The 21,110-nt window shown below is 44.8% G+C and overlaps 1 protein-coding gene across 1 annotated transcript in view; it reads left to right on the top strand.

Annotated features, from left to right (window-relative positions):
- LOC139268861 (solute carrier family 2, facilitated glucose transporter member 11-like) overlaps positions 1 to 20,304 on the top strand; it is an 85,232-nt gene extending 64,928 nt beyond the window's left edge. The window contains exons 6-12 of the mRNA XM_070887648.1: positions 1,056 to 1,204; positions 2,660 to 2,847; positions 10,591 to 10,701; positions 15,553 to 15,654; positions 16,643 to 16,718; positions 18,424 to 18,551; positions 20,083 to 20,304. Of these exons, the coding sequence (XP_070743749.1) occupies positions 1,056 to 1,204; positions 2,660 to 2,847; positions 10,591 to 10,701; positions 15,553 to 15,654; positions 16,643 to 16,718; positions 18,424 to 18,551; positions 20,083 to 20,250 (922 nt within the window). The 3' untranslated portion in view covers positions 20,251 to 20,304. The remainder of the gene's footprint in view (positions 1 to 1,055; positions 1,205 to 2,659; positions 2,848 to 10,590; positions 10,702 to 15,552; positions 15,655 to 16,642; positions 16,719 to 18,423; positions 18,552 to 20,082) is intronic.
- Positions 20,305 to 21,110: the final 806 nt, after the last annotated feature.

The raw sequence follows: 21,110 nt of genomic DNA, 5'->3' as shown, positions 1-21,110 counted from the left end.
AATTGCCTGTCTGGCCACCTAATGTTAAAAATGTTGCATACTGTAACACTTGATTCTTGTAATATTTTTTATATCACAATTTTCCTGTTGGGCGATTTCCATGACACTTCACCTTATATATTGAGCTGTGACTGCATCTTGATTCAGACCTGCTACAGTGGGTGGTGCAGTGAGATTTAGCTATTGATTTAAATTTACTTGTGATTGGCTGAGTTGATCATCTGATAATATTCAGCCTTGCTCCTCCCAGTTTTCATTGTGGGCCTCTCCCATCCTTCCTACCATCTCCCTTCCCATGTTCCTGTCGCCACTGCAGGAACCCCTTGCCCTACTGATGCCGTCTCTCCTGCCCATTGCCCATCCTGACAATTTGGGGTCCTCCTTGTATCGGGTGTCGATCTGCCCACTGTGGCGGGCCTGATCCGACCCTTCAAGCCCCACCAAGCATCTCCCCAGGCCCCTACGTACAACCTATCTTTGTGCCGGATCCCCAGGTACTGAGCGGGTGGCCGCTACTGAATTAAAGAAAAATGCTAATCGAGTCACCACCGGTTATAGCGGGCGTGTTTGTATTACTGAGATTTGCCTACAATGCAGTTATTTTTTTAAAAAGCAGGAAGTCTTTACTTAGCAACTGCCTCTAAATGTTAGCAGCTGTATTCAGAATCTCATCACTTTACTAATCGCACTTTAACAAGTGTGAACAGCGGATTAAAACTGCTTGAAGACCTGGCTTTCCCTGAAATCGGCAGAGTAAATTGGTAAGTACAAGATAAATACTTGTTGAACTATCCAAAATGGTCCCCAACCCCTGTGCAATATAAGTGACACCTTTTATAATTGCCTTCTACGGCAATGGTAAATGGCTAGCCCCATTTGCCCAATTATAGGCGGCTGCCTATGTTAAGTGTGGAGTGTGTAAGTGGTGGGGACTGTACTATATTTGCTGCTCACCACTGATCCTTTGTGCATAGTGCAACTATATTGGTTGACTGTGTTGGTCGCACAAGGTGTATTCATAAGGAAGTGATGCTATTTCATGATATTACTTGCAGAGAGATTTTGGGCAGTGAAGAATTGTGGCCTCTACTGCTGGCGTCCTGTGCAGTGCCGGCTCTGATCCAGCTCATCACTCTGCCGTGGTGCCCAGAGAGTCCCAGATACCTGCTGATTGACAGGGAGAACAAGAACTTGTGCATAAAGGGTAAGTGGTTGAGAGAGGGGAGAATAAATATTTTGTTCCATTGGCTGGGGGATCATGGAGAAAGCGGGAATGGAAATTCCCCCAGTGGCTACAGAGGCAGGCCTTGCACTATAATAAAACACAAAACTATTTCCTTTCCTCTGCTCCACTACTGAAAGCGTTCTTTGCTGGAGTATGGGTCCAATTCTCTCCTATAGCTCTCTGTCACCCCACCCAAGTGTCATTCTTCATGTACCCACCTCGCCAGTGAGTGCGGGCAGGCTATTCTACTACAAGGGCTGTTACTGCTGTATCCTCCTATGTCCTCGCCTGATATTCAGACGCGTATTTCCGAACAGTGGTCGCTGACTAGCGCTGAATTGTCTGGTTAGACCCCATCTAGATACTGTGCTCAGTTCTGGCACTGCACCTCAAAAAGGATGTATTGGCCTTGGAGTGCAGATTTGCCAGAATCCTACCAGGGCTAAAAGGGTTACATTATGAGGACATGTTGCGTAGAGTAGACTTGTAATCTCTTGAGTATAGAAGGCTAAGGGGTGATCCATTCGAGGTGTTTAAAATTATTAAAGGATTGATAAGATAGATGGGGAGAAACTATTTCCTATGGTGGGGCAGTCCAGAATAAGTGGGCAGAACACTAAGATTAGAGCTAGGCTGTTTAGAGATGATGCCAGGAAGCACTTCTTTACACAAAGGTAAATCTGGAACTCTCCCCCTAACAAAAGTTGTTGAGGCGGGGTCAATTGAAAATTTCAAAACTGAGATTGATAGATTTTTGTTAGGCAAGGGTATTGAAGGTTACGGATCCAAGCCGTGTAAATTGAGTTAAGATACAGATCAGCCATGATTTAATTGAATGGTGGAACAGGTTCAAGGGCTGAATGGCCTACTAGTGTTTCTTAACCAATAAGGGGTTATGGGGAGCGGGCAGGGCAGTGGACCTGAGTCCATGATCGGATCAGCCATGATCGTATTAAATGATGGAGCAGGCTCGAGGGGCCGTATGGCCTACTCCTGCTCCTATTTCTTATGCTCTTATGTTCTATGTTCCTAATAGTAATCAGGAGCAGGTATACCGGCTGTTTTATTTACCCCCCTTAGCCAAGGTGCACCGTGAGCAATTGCAGAGCACGACTGGCCCTCTGCTGATGGGCTTTAATTCCGCTTTGGCCCGATATCCAACCTGGGATCTTCCCGGGTGGTACTGAAGCCTTTCAGCATTGTGGGGGGCGGGGGGGTATCCCATCCAAACACCCAGTGCATTATCAATGGAAAACAATTGTGTGGGGGAATCGGGAGTTAAAATTGCAAATTCTGTAGTAATATATAACAGAAGAGAGCACTAGAAGCTTTCATTATGTGAGAGATGTGCAGAGAGAAGCTATTGGTAAATCTGTCAGACCGTGCATGTTTCTGATTGGCCTCCCAATAGCATCACCTTTTTCGTTTCCGCAGCGTTGAAGAGATTACGCGGCAAGGTCAACTTCACTGCGGAAATGGATGAAATGCTGAAGGAGCAAACTGCGCTCCAGGGTCAAAGCACAAAGAGACTGTGGGACCTGTTCCAAGACCGCTCGGTCCGGTGGCAACTGATCATCACCTTCGTGCTGGGCAGTGCCATACAGTTATGTGGGAACGATGCCGTAAGTAGGACTGAGAGCCACTGGGAGCTTCCCACCTAGCAATGTAAAAAGCAACTGGTGCCAGTGCAAACCTTCATTAGTATATGTTGTGGAAGGCATCAATAACCATGCCTTCATTTTTCCAATCCTGTGCTGGGCTTTGTGACTGCATTTTATGATGCATTTTGGAAGGAAGAATGAGGAGAGACAGTATAAATTAAATGGTACAATTTTAAAGGGGGTGCAGGAATAGAGACACCTGTGGGGGGTTCACATGCAGAAATCATTGACGATGGTAGGACAGGTTGATCAGGATGTTAAAGAAGCACACGGGATCCTTTGTTTTATAAATAGGGGCACAGAGTACAAAAACAAGGAAATGATGGTAAACAGTTATAAATCACCGATCAGGCCTCGGCTAGAGTACTGCGACCACTTTCGGAAGGATGTTAAAGCCTTAGGGAGGGCGCAGAAATTTACCAGAATCATACCAGGGATGAGGGACTTCAGTTATGTGAAGAGACTCGAAGCTGGGATTGTGCTCCTTAGAGCAGAGAAGGTTAATGGGAGATTTAATCGAGTTGTTCAGAATTGTGAGGGGTTTTGATGGGGTGGATAGGGAGAAACTGTTTCCAGTGGCAGGGGGGTCGGTAACCAGAGGACACAGATTTAAGATAATTGGCAAAAAATTCAGGGAGGAAATGAGGTGAACTTTTTTTATGCGGCACGTTGAAATGCACTGCCTGAAAGGAAGCCGGTTCAATAGTATCTTTCAAAAGGGAATTGGATATATACTTGAAAAGGAGAAATTTGCAGGGCTTCTTAGGCAGTTCCCTGGAGTCGAGGATGACTTGCTTCCACACTAAAATGAATTCTAAGGTAACTGATGAGACCAGTGTGGGTTCTACAGTCTCTCTCACAGATGGGGCTGGTGGTGTTTGGAGGGACGGGTGGGTGGTGTGCTTGATTTGTCGTACGCTCTTTCCGCTGTTTGTGCTTGGCTTCCGCGTGCTCCCAGGGAAGAGACTCGAGGTGTTCGGTGCCTTCTCGGATGCTTCTCCTCCACTTTGAGTGGTCTTGGGCCAGGGATTTCCGAGAGTCGGTGGGGATGTTACATTTTTTCAAGGAGGCTTTGAAGGTGTCCTTGAAGCATTTTCTCTGTCCTGGGGCTCGCCTGCCGTGACATAGTTCGGAGTAGAGTGCTTGTTTCAGGAGTCTAGTATCGGGCATGCGGACAATGTGGACCGCCCAGAGCTGATCGAGCGTGGTCAATGCCTCGATGTTGGAGATGTTGGCCTGAGAGAGAACGCTGATATTAGTGCGCCTATCCTGTCAATGAATTTGCAGGATTTTGCGGAGGCAGCGTTAGTGGTACTTCTCCAGTGCTTTGAGGTGCCTAATGTACATAATCCATGTTTCTGAAGCATATGAGGGCGGGGATCACTACTGCTCTGTAGACCATGAGCTTGGTGCCGGGTTTGAGATCCTGGTCTTCGAACACTCTTTCCCTCAGGCGGCCGAAGGCTGCACTGGCACACTGAAGGCGATGTTGGACTTTGTCATCGATGTCTGTCCTTGCTGACAGTAGACTCCCAAGTTATGGAAAGTGGTCCACGTTATCTAAGGTCTCGTCATGGATCTTGATAATCGGTGAGCAGTAGTGTGTGACTGGGGGGCAGGGCAGGGTAGAGAACCTTTGTCTTACTGATGTTTAATGTGAGGCCCAGACTCTCTTATGCTTCAGTGAAGGTGTCAACGATGGTTTGGAGTTCGGACTCCGAGTGTGCACAAACGCAAGCGTCATCTGCATACTGTAATTGAATGACAGAGGTTGGAACAACCTTGGATCTGGACTGGAGGCGTCAGAGGTTGAACAATTTCCTGCTTGTCCTGTAGATGAGCTCCACTCCAGTAGGGAGCTTGTTAAAGGTGATATGAAGTAATGCAGCGAGAAAGATTCAGAAGAGCATTGGTGTGATGTTACAGCCTTGCTTGACCACGGTCTGCACTGGTGTTGGGTCTGTGGTGGATCTATTGGTAAGGATCACAGCTTGCACATCATTATGAAGCAGGCGGAGAAAGGTGACAAATTTTTGAGGACAGCCGAATTTGAGAAGGACACTCCATAATCCCTTTCGGTTGACAGAGTCGAAGGCCTTTGTGAGGTCATGTACAGAGGTTGATGTTGCTCCCTACATTTTTCTCGGATTTGTTGCGTGGTGAAGATCATGTCCGTTATGTTCCTTAGTGGGCGAAATCCGCATTGCGACTCAGAGGAGCTCTTCAGCCACGGGGAGGAGACAATTGAGGACGATTCTTGCGACGATTTTCCCTGCAGCAGACAGCAGGGAAACTCCTCTGTAATTACCGCAATCGGACTTGTCACTTTTCTTGAAGATGGTCACGATTACGGCGTCTCTGAGATTCCCTGGCATGCTCTCCTCCTTCCAGATAAGAGGGATGAGGCTGTGGATTCGTGCCAAGAGTACTTCTCCGCCAAGCTTTAGTACTTCGCTGGGGATTCTATCTGCTCCTGAGGTCTTGTTGTGTTTTAGTTGGGGAAAGAGCACACCACAAAGGATCAGAGACACTATGTATATATCATGGGGCCAGTAACCCGGTGCTTCGCTTGTACACATAGTGGCCTCCTACACATACAGGCTGACCTTGTTCACTACTGCATGACCAGGTCATTTACATAACTCTGTGGGCGTCTCTCACAATGCCAGGGCTGCATCATCCACTGCCAGCCCCCAGTAAAGGGCTGCTGGTTGACCATTGTACACGAGGCAGAGAGGCCACGGGGGCCTAATTTTAAATATTATTTGGTGGCCCGCCCTTCAACACCCTTTCGAGATGTGTACTGTGCAGCTGTGCGCTCCTGCATGTTCAGGTTTTCACATTTTCTACATAGCAAGTTGCTGAATGGCGCGAGCTGATAATATCACAGTGAGGGAAACAGAACCCGAGTGAACAGGGAAAGCAACTGTGTATCTCCCTAACCAATCAGATTGAAGGATTGGGAAATATACAGAGGAAGGACTGAGAAGGAAGTGTGAATTAGAGTGAGTGAATTCAGTGTCAAATCAGGTACAGAAAGGGAGGGACAGCGAGGTTGGATTACGAGAGAGAGAGAGAGAGAGAGAGTAGAAAGGAAAAGTTAAAATTAAAATCTGACCTTTAGAGAATCCCCAGCAGCAATTAATACCTGAAGGAATGAGACTCCAGTAATAATAGTAATTTTCAGTACCAGGGAGGTTGATTGCCAGTAATTAACGATTACCACGTCATTGAAAGAGTACTTATGCATTTAATGACAAGATTTCACTTTCTGTGGCGAGTATAGTTCATGTCTACTGCACATATACAGCAACTTCACACCATTCAGTGCATTTGAGACCGACGGCGAGATGCCATTTTTGCGAAGCTAACAGCGGAGCAGCGTAAGATGGACAGCAACGTTTGGATATTGGCATTTAACCATTGCTACACCATTTACACATGACTAACAGCGCGTGCCTTGGCCTCACCCTTATTTTGACACCACAATCTGAGCGAATATCGATTCCCATGCATCTCAAGGGAATAACAGCGCCAGTGTATATTATGCAACAAACCATGGGTGGATTTTCCGTTGGGTTAGCCCCACTTAGCGTCCCATGCAACTTTATTCTCAGATTTTGTATGGCCACCCGAAGCGCCTGACAATTTGCAGTTAATATTAAAGTTTCGGCCCATTGATGTTGTTTCGACGTCCACACACATTCCTCGAATCAATGTCGCTATGGCATCCAGTCATCCACTGCCCACATCAAGTGGGTGTGTTGTTTACAGGACTATATTTCAAGCTGTGCAATGTGGATGGTGACCTGCAGGGGCACCTTTCTCACTACCATCTCAATCTGCACCACCTCTACTTCTCCAGCCATCCAGTTGGACTGTCACTCTGCCCTGTCACTTGCTGAAATAAACATGAATAATATTAACAGCCTTTGCAATAGTGGCCATCGTTTTCAGCAAATTTTCTTCCCCAGAAGTGGCCACTTACATGGTTGCATCCCCTCAAATTTACCCATCACTTTTTGCAAGCTGTTCTTTAAATGATTTGCAACCCCCCGCACCCCACCCCCCACGGCTTACCCCCTACTACCACATGGAGTGGTTGAGGTAAATAGCTTGGATGCATTTAAGGGTCTCCGCCCATGCCTCAGCTCGTCTGCTGCTGAAACCCTCATCCATGCCTTTGTTACCTCTAGACTTGACTACTGCAACACACTCCTGGATGGCCTCCCACATTCTACCCTATGTAAACTTGAGGTCATACAAAACTCGGCAGCCCGTGTCCTAACACGCAGCAAATCCCACTCACCCATCACCAATCTACATTGGCCCCCGGTTAAGCAACGCCTTGATTTCAAAATTCTCATCCTTGTTTACAAATCCCTCCATGGCCTCGCCCCTCCCTATCTCTGTAACCTCCTCCAGCCTCACAAACCGCTCTCTTTCCCCCGCCCCCGAGATATCTGCGCTCCTTAAATTCTGCCCTCTTGAGCATCCCTGATTATACCCGCTCAACCATTGGTGACCGTGCCTTCAGCTGCCTAGGCCCAAGCTCTGGAACTCCCTCCCTAAACCTCTCAGCCTCTCTACCACTCTTTCCTCCTTTAAGACGGTCCCCAAAACCTACGTATTTGACCAAGCTTTTACATAGAAACATAGAAAATATGTGCAGGAGTAGGCCATTCGGCCCTTCGAGCCTGCGCCACCATTCAATAAGATCATGGCTGATCATTCACCTCAGTACCCCTTTCCTGCTTTCTCTCCATACCCCTTGATCCCTTTAGCCAGAAGTGCCATATCTAACTCCCTCTTGAATATATCCAATGAACTGGCATCAACAACTCTCTGCGGTAGGGAATTCCACAGGTTAACAACTCTCTGAGTGAAGAAGTTTCTCTTCATCTCAGTCCTAAATGGCTTACCCCTTATCCTTAGACTATGTCCCCTGGTTCTGGACTTCCCCCAACATCGGAAAGATTCTTCCTGCATCTAACCTGTCCAGTCCCGTCAGAATTTTATATGTTTCTATGAGATCCCCTCTCATCCTTCTAAACTCCAGTGAATACAGGCCCAGTTGATCCGGTCTCTCCTCATATGTCAGTCCTGCCATCCCGGGAATCAGTCTGGTGAAACTTTGCTGCACTCCCTCAATAGCAAGAACATCCTTCCTCAGATTAGGAGACCAAAACTGAACACAATATTCCAGGTGAGGGCTCACTAAGGCCCTGTACAACTGCAGTAAGACCTCCCTGCTCCTATACTCAAATCCCCTAGCTATGAAGGCCAACATACCATTTGCCTTCTTCACCGCCTGCTGTACCTGCATGCCAACTTTCAATGAATGATGTACCATGACACCCAGGTCTCGTTGCACCTCCCCTTTTCCTAATCTGCCGCCATTCAGATAATATTCTGCCTTCGTGTTTTTGCCCTCAAAGTGGATAACCTCACATTTATCCACATTATACTGCATCTGCCATGCATTTGCCTACTCACCTAACCTGTCCAAGTCACCCTGCAGCCTTTTAGCGTTCTCCTCACAGCTCACACCGCCACCCAGCTTAGTGTCATCTGCAAACTTGGAGATATTACACTCAATTCCCTCATCCAAATCATTGATGTACATTGTAAATAGCTGGAGTCCCAGCACTGAGGCCTGCGGCACCCCACTAGTCACTGCCTGCCGTTCTGAAAAGGACCCGTTTATCCCGACTCTCTGCTTCCTGTCTGCCAACCAGTTCTCTATCCACATCAGTACATTACCCCCAATACCATGTGCTTTAATTTTGCACACTAATCTCTTGTGTGGGACCTTGTCAAAAGCCTTTTGAAAGTCCAAATACACCACATCCACTGGTTCTCCCTTGTCCACTCTACCAGTTACATCCTCAAAAATTCTAGAAGATTTGTCAAGCAGGATTTCCCTTTCATAAATCCATGCTGACTTGGACTGATCACATCACTGCTTTCCAAATGTGCTGCTATTTCATCTTTAATAATAGATTCCAACATTTTCCCCACTACTGATGTCAGGCTAACCGGTCTATAATTACCCGCCTTCTCTCTCCCTCCCTTCTTAAAAAGTGGTGTTACATTAGCTACCCTCCAGCACATAGGAACTGATCCAGAATCAATAGACTGTTGGAAAATGATCACCAATGCATCCACTATTTCTAGGGCTACTTCCTCAAGTACTTTGGGATGCAGACTATCAAGCCCCGGGGATTTATCGGCCTTCAATTCCATCAATTTCCCGAACACAATTTCCCGCTTTATAAGGATTTCCTTCAGTTCCTCCTTCTCACTAGACCCTCGGTCCCTGAGTATTTCCAGAAGGTTATTTGTGTTTTCCTTCGTGAAGACAGAACCAAAGTATTTGTTTAACTGGTCCGCCATTTCTTTGTTCCCCATTATAAATTCACCTGAATCTGACTGCAAGGGACCTACGTTTGTCTTCACATATCTATAGAAGCTTTAGTGTCAGTTTATATGTTCCCGGCAAGCTTCCTCTCATACTCTATTTTGGTCATCTGCCATAATTTCTTCTTATGTAGCTCAGTGTCAAATTTATTTGTTTTGTCTTAAAATATTCCTGTGAAGCGCCTTGGGACATTTTACTATGTTAAAGCCGCTATATAAATACAAGTTGTAGTTGTTGAAGTTAGATAAGTACATGAGAGAGAAAGTAATAGAAGGATATATTGATAGGGTGAGATGAAGTAACATGAGAGGTGACTTGTGTGGAGATCTGTTGGGTTGAATTTCCTGTTTCTGTGCTGTAAATTCTATAAATTCTACATCACGGGGAACATCAGCCTGTATATATTATATAACACACTGTATAATCACAGGGAACTGAAGATTGTGTGTATTATATAACACACTGGAAATCACCAGGAACCACAGACTGTGTATATTATATAACACACTATATATCACTGGGAACCGCAGACTGTGTATATTATATAACACACTGTATAATCACAGGGAACTGCAGATTGTGTGTATTATATAACACACTGTATAATCACAGGGAACTGCATGTTGTGTGTATTATATAACACACTGTATAATCACAGGGAACTGCAGATTGTGTGTATTATATAACACACTGCATAATCACAGGGAACTGCAGACTGTGTATATTATATAACACACTGTATAATCACAGGGAACTGCAGATTGTGTGTATTATATAACACACTGGAAATCACCAGGAACCACAGACTGTGTATATTATAAAACACACTATATATCACTGGGAACCGCAGACTGTGTATATTATATAACACACTGTATATCACCGGGAACCGCAGACTGTATTATATAACACACTGTATATCACCGGGAACCGCAGACTGTGTATATTATATAACACACTGTATATCACCGGGAACTGCAGACTGTGTATATTATATAACACACTGTATATCACCGGGAACAGCAGACTGTATATATAACACATTGTATATCACCGAGAACAGCAGACTGTGTATATTATATAACACACTGTATATCACCGGGAACAGCAGCCTGTGTATATTATATAACACACTGTATATCACTGGGAACCGCAGACTGTGTAAAATGTATTATATTATACAGGGAACCGCAGATTCGGTGTATATGTGTATTACATATACTTGGTGCATGCCCTGTGTATGTTGTTGGATTCTGAGTTTAATACCTTTTTTCTCCCATCAGGCATATTTCTACGCTGTGTATGTGTTTCGTGCTGCAGGAATTCCCACTGAAAAGATCCAGTATGTTGCTATTGGAACTGGGTGCTGTGAGCTTATCACCTCATTAACAAGTGTACGTACTGTTTGAATTCTCCTTTGTTTCACCGTGAAACAATTTCTCGTGATTCGTTTATTAGTTTATTTTGTATTATTATTTATTTTATTCCAAATCCCTTTTGTTTCCCACGTATATTACAGGGAGCACAATGGTACCAGAGCAGAATCATCTCCACACCTTTTATTTTGGCGCTCACTTGGATAATGGGCCAATTTAAAGGTTCTCTAAGACCCCTCTTTTTAGATTCAAAAAGATAATGCAAAGATTGAAATGTGTTATACACGGGATAATGCACAAGCTGAATAATACCTCACATGCATAATGTACAGGATGGGGAGCATTATTTACACAATCATTTATTGGGTGAAAATGATGACCAAGATAATACATTGGTTGGTGTGTTGCACAAAGGATAATGCACAGGATAGAGTATGGTATGTGCAAGATAATAAACAGACTGGAGAGTGTTACAGGAAAATACAACGGTGTGATTGTGTTGAATACTAGGTAACACATCGGCTCGGGGGTATCACGCACTGGATAATACATAGACTGAAATGTTACACATAGGATAACCAGGTAACATAAATAAAAATAAAAAATCCCCCTGTAATTTCCCTGCTGTATAGCAAGCTCTTCATCATTACAAGTTATTTCATTACAAATGGCTCATGTATAAGAACACAAGATATAGGAGCAGGAGCAGGCCATCTGGCCCCTTGAGCCTGCTCTGCCATTCAATAAGATCATGGCTGATCTGATCTTGGCCTCCACTCCACTTCCCTGCCCTCTCCCCATAACCCTTAACTCTCTTATCGTTCAGAAATCTGTCTATCTCCACCTTTAAATATATTCAATGACCCAGCCTCCACAGCTCTCTGGGATAGAGAATTCCAAAGATTCGCGACCCTCTGAGAGAAGAAATTCTTCCTCATTTCCATTTTAAATGGGCGACCTCTTATTCTGAAACTATTCCCCCTAGTTCTAGATTCCCCCACAAGGGGAAACATCCTCTCTGCATCTACCCTGTCAAGCCCCCTCAGAATCTTATACATTTCAATAAGATCACCTCTCAATCTTCTAAACTCCAATGAGTATAGGCCCAACCTGTTCGGCCTTTCTTCATATGTTAACCCCCTCATCTCAGGAATCAACCTTGTGAACCTTCTCTGAACTGCCTCCAATGCAAGTATATCCTTTCTTAAATAAGACCAAAACTGTACGCAGTACTCTAGGTGTGGCCGCACCAATACCCTGTACAGTTGTAGCAGGACTTCTCTGCTCTTATAGTCCACCCCCCTTGCAATAAAGACCAACATTCCATTTGCCTTCCTAATTATTTGCTATACCTGCATGCCTACTTTTTGTGTTTCATGTACAAGGACCCCCAGATCCCTCTGTACCGCAGCATTTTGTAATCTCTCCCCATTTAAAAATTTGCTTTTTTATTTTTCCCACCAAAGTGAATAACCTCACATTTTCCCACATTATAATCCACCTGCCAATTTTTTGCCCATTCTCTTAGCCTGACTATGTCCCTTTGCAGATTCTTTGCGTCCTCCTCACAACTTGTTTTCCCACCTATCTTTGTATCATCACCAAATTTGGCTACATTACACTCGGTTTCTTCATCCAAGTCATTAATATAGATTGTAAATAGTTGAGGCACTGGCACTGATCCCTGTGGCATCCCACTAGTTACAGTTTGCCAAAGAGGACATAAAGAGTCTGCAGGAGGACATAGACAGGCTAAGTGAGTGGGTAAGAATTTGGCAGATGGAGTATAATGTTGGAAAAATGTGAGGTCATGCACTTTGGCAGAAAAAAAAATCAAAGAGCAAGTTATTATCTAAATTAATTTAGAAAGATTGCAAAGTGCTGCAGTACAGAGGGATCTGAGGGTACTTGTGCATAAAACACAAAAGGATAGTATGCAGGTACAGCAAGTGATCAGGAAGGCCAATGGAATCTTGGCCTTTATTGCAAAGGGGATGGAGTATAAAAGCAGGGAAGTCTTGTAACAGCTGTACAGGGTATTGGTGAGGCCACACCTGGAATACTGCTATCAGTTTTGGTTTCCATATTTACGAAAGGATATACTTGCTGTGGAGGCAGTTCAGAGAAGGTTCACTAGGTTGATCCCGGGGATGAGGGGGTTGACTTATGAAGAAAGGTTGAGTAGGTTGGGCCTCTACTCATTGGAATTCAGAAGAATGAGAAGTGATCTTATCGAAACGTATAAGATTACGAGGAGGCTTGACAAGGTAGATGCAGAGAGGATGTTTCCACTGGTGGGGGAGACTAGAACTAGAGGGCATGCTCTTAGGATAAGGGGCCGCCCATTTAGAACTGAGATGAGGAGAAATTTCTTCTCTGAGTGTTGTGAATCTGTGGAATTCGCTGCCTCAGAGCTGTGGAAGCTGGGACATTAAATACACTTAAGACAGAAATAGACAGTTTCTTAAACGATAAGGGGTTATGGGGAGCGGGCAGGGAAGTGGAGCTGAGTCCATGATCAGATCAGCCATGATCTTATTGAATGGTGGAGCAGACTCAATGGGCTTTATGGCCTATTCCTGCTCCTATTTCTTATGTTCTTATGTTCTTATAACCTGAAAATGACTCATTTATCCTGACTCTCTGTTTTCTGTAAGTTAGCCAATCCTCTATCCATGCTAATACATTACCCCCAACCCCGTGAACTTTTATCTTGTGCAGTAACCTCTTGTGTGGCACCTTATCGGATGCCTTCTGGAAATCCAAATACACGACATTTGCTGGTTCCCCTTTATCCATCCTGTTCATTACATCCTCAAAGAATTCCAGAAAATTTGAGAAACATGATTTCCCTTTCATAAAACCATGCTGACTCTGCTTGACAGCATTATGATTTTCTAAATGTCCCGCTACTGCTTCCTTAATAATGGACTCCAGCATTTTCCTAATTATTTTACTTGTTATTATGGAACCCACATTGTGACTGGTGAGAGCTTGCACACTTAAGTACAATGCATCCTTGAGCTAGTAAATATAGACACCACGCACCCATGAATGGTATTGAAATATTTAAGGATGAAACTGAGACCGAGGAGGAGTAGCCATTGTGCTAAACATGTCCAACCAATGCAGAGCAGCAATCAACTAAATCAGTAGGATTTTAAACTACACGGCCAAAACAGGAAGAGATAACATGAGAGGATACTAATCAAACTGTACGGTGCTGTGGTCACACTGCACCTTGAATTTTGCTCACAGTTCTGGCCACCAGGAAGTGCGAGATATGCAAGCACTGGAGGCAGTGCAACAACAACAGCTGGGATTTATATTGCAGAGAAGGGCCACGGGGTTGATCGCCAGTGTCGGGAGTCTGAGTTGTGAGGAAACATCTGGAGAGACTGGGGCTTTTCAGTCTGGAAAGGGGCACCTGAGGGGTGACCTCATAGGGGTAGAGAAGAGTTAACTCTGAATATTACTTTAAATTAAATTGCGGAAATAGAGCTAGGGGACCTGAGTTCAAACTAGTAAAAAGTAATTTTAGGACTGATGTCACAAAATTCTTCACTCAATGCTCAATGTGTCAGATAAACTTCCTGATAGATTAGTGGAGCCAAAAACCCTGCCACATTCAAGAAACAATTGGATGCTGCATTGTTGGGAGGGGGGGGTGGGGGGCATGTCTGGATAGATGAACAAGGTGAGCTGAAAGACCTTCCTCATCTTTAATTATCTAGTTATCTTGTATTCTCGTACTGTAATGAACTGTGAATGGATTAATAAACTGTAACAGGCTGTGTATGGGTTGCTATACTGTGCCAATCCAGGTTGTGTATGGGTTACTATACTGCTATACTGTGCCAATCCAGGTTGTGTATGGGTTACTATACTGTGCCAAGCCAGGCCAGGCTGTGAATGGGTTACTATACTGTGCCAGGCCAGGCTGTGTATGGGTTGCTATACTGTGCCAGAGCAGGCCAGGCTGTGAATGGGTTACTGCACTGGTCCAGGCTGTGTATGGGTTACTGCATTACTATGCTGTACTGAGCTGGCATGCAAATAGATTACTGGACTGGGCCAGATTAAAACTTATGTTGAACGATTATTATGGTCTAGATTTTCAACCTCGTCATCATAGGCAGTCCCTCGGAATCGAGGAAGACTTGCTTCCACTCTTAAAATGAGTCCTTAGGTGGCTGAACAGTCCAATACAAGAGCCACAGTCCCTGTCACAGGTGGGACAGATAGTCGTTGAAGGTAAGGAGGGTGGGACAGGTTTGCCGCACGCTCTTTCCGCTGCCTGCGCTTGATTTCTGCATGCTCTCGGCGATGAGCTCGAGGTGCTCAGTGCCCTCCCGGATGCACTTCCTCCACTTAGGGCGATCTTTGGCCAGGGACTCCCAGGTGTCGGTGGGGATGTTGCACTTTATCAGGGAGGCTTTAAGGGTGCCAATACATGAATAATCTAACATAAAAGCAAAATACTGCTGATGCTGGAAATCTGAAATCGGAACAGAAAATGCTAGAAATACTCAGCAGGTCAGGCAGCATCTGTGGAGAGAGAAACAGAGTTAACGTTTCAGGTTGATGACCCTGCATCAGAACTGAACTTTGTTCATTTCATCAGAACATGAATAATCTACAAGACCAGACCAAACGGCAGTAGGTTTCAGAAGCGGGGCTGGGCTACAGCATGAGATGGGGTTTATGCTGAGCTCTGTGCTCTGCTATTGTCTGGACAATGTAGGAGTTTCTGATACATTTGCAATGTGCTGTAGCAGACCCGGGAATGTTTATTGCTTTCACTGGGATCGGGTGTAGAATGAGAGGTGATTAATCGACATGTTGTAACAGTGATTTTTTTTCCATTAGAACCTGTTTGTTGAGCGGATTGGGCGTAGAATGCTGCTTGTGGGAGGTTACAGTTCGATGGTTGTTTGTGGAATATTGTTCACCATCTCATTGACTCTCCAGGTGAGTCACAGCCACTTTCTCACAGTTAAAAAAGGGAGTTGGATTGGAATGAGTGAATTTTCAGGATGTGATTCCCACTTCCAGAACAAGTTATATTTGGGTGTTCCAAAAACAAAATTCTGCAGATGCTGGAATCTGGAATAAAAACAGAAAATGCTGGAAATATTTGGGTGTTGTTTAGGATGGGCTCATTGCAAATTCTTTTAGATTGTGTTTTCATTAAAGTGAACAGAATGGGAAGGATCTTGTGAAATGGAGTTGGTGTCAAAATTTTCAAACACCTTGTGTTCCCATTACAAGAGATTTTCAGTTGGTAAATTGCAAGAATGAAACTAAAACAAATATGTAAAGGCATCATTGATCCCGCCTCAGCATAAAGCCCCTGGTGTTCAGCACCACGTTTGGCATATCTCAATCCTGGGTTGATTTGCAGATTGAGGTAGTGACCAGTGCCGAATCTTTCTAAATGGCAACATTCGCTGGCAGGGAAGCTCTCTCCTTGGAACCCAATGTGGCCCTTTTCCACCAGGCAGTTGGCCAGCAATATACCCGAGTATTTCACCTAATAGGCAAGAGAGCAAATACACGTGTGCAGGAATTACTTTACACTGAAAGCTCCTCCCACTATTTGAGGAGGCAAATAAACATGTGTGAGAGTCATGGTTCAGTGCCATCAGCGTCTCAGTAACTTATCCTCACTTTGTTGCGATTTTGGTACCAGTTCCTACCACTGTCTGCTCTTGGTAACTCATCCCTTGCACCACTCCAAAGTCTTTGAATGTCCTGTTGCCTCTCAAATCTATGCCCATCTTTCCAATAATGTATGAGGGGACCAAGTTTAATGTACCACGTTTGCTAAAGGTATAAAGCTAAGCTGTGAGGAAGACACAGAGGCTGCAAAGGGATATAGACAGATTGGGTGAGTGGGCAAGAACGTGGGAGATGGAATATAATGTATCTCTTACTGATACTATCTACTTTGACCTAGGACAAGATCAGCTGGATGCCATACATGAGCATGATTTGCATCTTTGCATCCATCTTAAGCTTTGGAATTGGACCAGGTAGGTCACTGTATTGTAATCATATAAAGGAAAAACTCTAAATACTTGAAATACACAACAGGCCAGTCAACATCTGTAGAGAAAAAATGACAACAACAACTTTATATAGCGCCTTTAACATAATAAAGCGCCCCAAGGCATTTCACAGGACTGTTTATAAAAACATTTTTTGGGCACTTAGCCATATAAGGAGATGTTAGGGCAGATGACCAAAAGCTTGGTCGAAGAGGTAGGTTTAAAGGCGAGTCTTAAGAGGAAAGAGAAGTAAAGAGGCGGAGAGATTTAGGGAGGGAATTCCAGAGCTTAGGACCTTCAATGGCATCAGGGTCTCAGTAACTTAACCTCACTTTGTTGCGATTGAAGGCACAACCGCCAATGGTGGAGCATTTAAAATCGGGGATGTTCAGAGGTGGAGCGCAGAGGTCCAGGGGAATTATATGGCTGAGGAGCTTACAGAGATAGGGAGGGGCATGGTTATGGATAGATTTGAAAACAAGGATGAGAATTTTTAAATTGAGGTGTTGCGTAACTGGGAGCTAATGTAGGTCAGCGAGCACGGGAGATGGGTGAATGGGATTTGGTGCAAGTTAGCACATGGACGGCAGAGTTTTGGATGATCTCAAGTTTACGTAGGGTAGAACTAGGCCAGGAGTGCGTTGGAATAGTCAAGTCTAGAGGTGATAAAGGCATGGATGAGGGTTTCAGCAGCAGATAAGTTGAGATAAGGGCAGAGATGAGCAATATTACAAAGGTGGAAATGGGCAGTCTTAATAGAACGGATACAAGGTAGGAAGCTTAAATAAGTCCCATTCACCCATCTCCCCTGTGCTCGCTGACATACATTAGCTCCCAGTTAAGCAACGCCTCAATTTTAACATTCTCATTCTTGTTTTCAAATCTATCCATAGCCACGCCCCTCCTAATCTCGTGATGAAATCTGACACCAAGGTTGTGAACAGACTTGGTCAGCCTCAGAAAGTTGCCGGGAGAGAAATTGAATTAGTGGAAAGGGAATGGAGTTTGTGTGTGAACCAAAATCAATGGCTTTGTTCTTCCCGATATTTAATTGGAGCAAATTTCTACTCATCCATTGCTGGTTAATATTTAATATTTGATCCTGCGCCCCTCAAACTGAAAGATAAATAAGCATTTTTGTAGAATCAAGACAAAAAAAAACACAGGGAAGGGGAACAACAGATACTCTAGTCACAGAGAGGGAGTTATTGGGTTGAATGATATGCAACCTGCTTAATGAAAAAGCAGAAAATTGTACATCTAACCTTTGTTCTGCCTGACTTGGGAGCTGTTGGAGTGCTGTAGAGGGAGGGTAGCACTGAAATATCTCAGCTTCTTGATCCAGAAATGCCAATATTTGTGTCTGGAAGCCTGCAGAGGGTGGCTAACTCAGTAGGCGGTATTGCCAATGATGCGGCAATCTTGTGACATGATGTTCATTCTTATCAGATGATGCAAGCAAGCAGATGAGTGTGGTGAGCAGTAATGTTTGAACAATCAAGAGGGGTTACTGGGGCCCGATTTGGTTCTTGGTCATTCCCTACACCGGTGCTCTCTGTTGTGTATCTCAGTTATAATGCCTTTAGTTTGTGAGGACTGTATTCTCCCCTGCTGACTGCTCTTGAAGAATGTCTTGTTACACCCTGATACCGAGTGTGTTCTCAATCCATTGTGACTTCTTTGCCCTTAGCCGGAGTAACTGGGGTCATACCGATGGAGATCTTTGACCAAACTGCACGGCCCATGGCCTACATGATCAGTGGCTCCCTGCTCTGGATAAACCTTACTGTAATTGGGGTGACTTTCCCATTCGTCGTAGTAAGTATCTTGAACACAGACTAAATGTAACTTAATATTGTGACAAGCTATCCTCTTGCTGTAATATTGCTTCCTGACAAACCACAGCTATTGTGTTCTGCATGCTTTCTGGCTCCTTCTTTATAATGCAATTGTTACCCATCAAAAAGACAACTCCCCCTCTCCCCATCCCCCTCTCTCCCGCTCCCCCGCTCCCCTGCTCCCCCGCTCCCCCTCTCCCCCTCTCCCCCTCTCTCCCTCTCTCCCTCTCTCCCTCTCTCCCTCTGGTCTCTTGAGACTCTTGCACCATTATCTAGCTTGAGAGGCAGAGGGCATCTGTTCTCACACCTCAGCTGCTATTTAGGAGTTAGAAAGCAGCGGTCTGGGGTGCGTGGCTAAATGGTTTTCCTTCGCTCTCCATTAAAAGCAGTTTGCTGTGGCTCAGCTCTTTTCCCCCCCCTCCCCCCCCCATCAGTACCCGCCATCACATGAATAATCACTAGCACAAATCTGGGCATCTTGCAGCACCATTTTACAGCACCTCCGACTAAACCATGCCGAAGCTCACTCTGATTCTAGGTAGACTGCTCACTGTTCTTCGACAATGAGGACATTGCACCAGCATGTGTCAAAAAAGCACCATGGACAGAAATGGAGGTTGGGGATCTGAGGCCAGTTATAGACAGTTGTTGCTGCACTTTGTTCTTGCATGCCAGATCTGCCCACAGTCCCAGTCCGGCAGCTTGGGCATTGGTAGTGGTGGATTGATGAGCTGCGGCGTTGGAGGTGGAACAGACGCTGTTGGGATGGGGTCTCCATTCCAGCAACCCCCACAATCATAGGATGATAAACCACAGGAGGAGGACATTCGGCCCATCGACCCTGTGCTGGCTTTTTGAAACTTTGTGCTTTTCCAGTCCTGATTGTACTGTTCGAGGCCAGCTGTTTACCCAATGGGAGAGCCACCTCCAACTGCTCTTGATCACCACTTAGTGACTTCTGTGAAGGATGCAGAGAAAATAAAGAACTTGCATTTATATAGTGCCTTTCACATCCTAAGGACATCCCAAAGTGTTTTACAGCCAATGAAGTACTTTGGCACTGTAGTCACTGTTGTAATGTAGGAAACACAACAACAATTTGCTCACAGCAAATGTCCCACAAACAGCAGTCAGGTAAATGATTAATTCAATTGCTTTAGTGATGTTGGTTGAAGGATAAATGTTGGCCAGGACACGGAAAGATTCCTTGTTCTTCTTCAGACAGTACTGTGGGATCTGTTTCGTCCAGCCAAGGGGGCAGCTGGGGCCTCAGTTTAACATTTAATTTGATAATACCTCTGACAGTGCGGCACTCCCTCAGTACTGCACAACCATCCGACTCTGAGATGGGAATTCTACCTTTAGTAAAGCCTAGGGGCAGAACTGCTGGAAAGGGGGTGGGACAGGGAGACCTGAGAAAAGGAAAAGGTCGAAAAAGGCAAAATAACTTGTATCCTTTCGAACAAAACAATCTGTTCTGTTTGCACTCACCCTGTTTTCCTGTTTTTCAGGGCGGACTGGGCAGTTTGTGTTATGTGCCGTTCCTTTCCTTTAGTTTTCTCGCCGCTTTATTCATTGGAATCTTCCTGCCAGAAACAAAAGGGAAGACATATCTGGAAATTTCCGAGGAGTTTCACAAGCGCAATTTCAACGAGCTCAGCCAGAACAAGTTGAGATAAAAGTGAAAGGCTGTGAAGCCAGCCATATTTTAATTACTAGTGCATAATATTTATCTGTTATGGCTGTGTTTGCATGACATCATCATGTAGTGTCTGGTTGGCTGATGGCCAGTCTAGCTTTCCTATTTACTGTCTGTTTCACTGGATTGAGAACTGATGGCAGAAGCAGGTTTAGTTGATGGTCCAGTTGATGTGGCAGAGAATCTGCAGATTACCTCAGAAAATTGCTCAGCAGATTTGGTTTGTGGAACCGAACTTCATTCGTGAAAACTTGGAGCCAGTTCAAACCCGTGTTAGGAAAAGCGTGCACTGAAATCGTGCACAGCCTCACTAAGAACTTCAAACAGAAAATGCTGAAAATACTCAGCAGGTCAGGCAGCATCTGTAGAGAGAGAAAGCGAGTTAATGTTTCAGGTCGATGACCTCACTAAGAACTAATAGTGATTATCATTTATTTTGAATGTGCCATTCTCCTCCGTCACCTCTCCTCCACTGTCCAGCTTTGTGGGACTGTCCTTGTACGATTCCACTTCTACTTGTCCAAATGCAGCCAGCATATCTCCAGCAATGGCCTCTCTTCCCAACCTTGCAAAGTCATTTCCAGGATCGCACAAAGGTCTTTCCTTATGAATATTGGTTTATTGGACAATATTTATCCCTCAAACAACATCACAAAAACAGATTATTTGGTCATTATCACATTGCTGTTTGTGGGAGCTTGCTGTGCACAAGTTGGCTGCCGTGTTTCGTACATTACAACAGTGACTACACACAAGCTGGTTGGCTGTGAGGAGGATGCTAAGAGGCTGCAGGGTGACTTGGACAGGTTAGGTGAGTGGGCAAATGCATGGCAGATGCAG

The sequence above is a fragment of the Pristiophorus japonicus genome, chromosome 8 (assembly GCF_044704955.1).
Source record: "Pristiophorus japonicus isolate sPriJap1 chromosome 8, sPriJap1.hap1, whole genome shotgun sequence".
In the NCBI taxonomy this organism is placed as follows: Eukaryota; Metazoa; Chordata; class Chondrichthyes; family Pristiophoridae; genus Pristiophorus; species Pristiophorus japonicus.
This window is presented reverse-complemented; position numbering and strand designations above follow the sequence as displayed.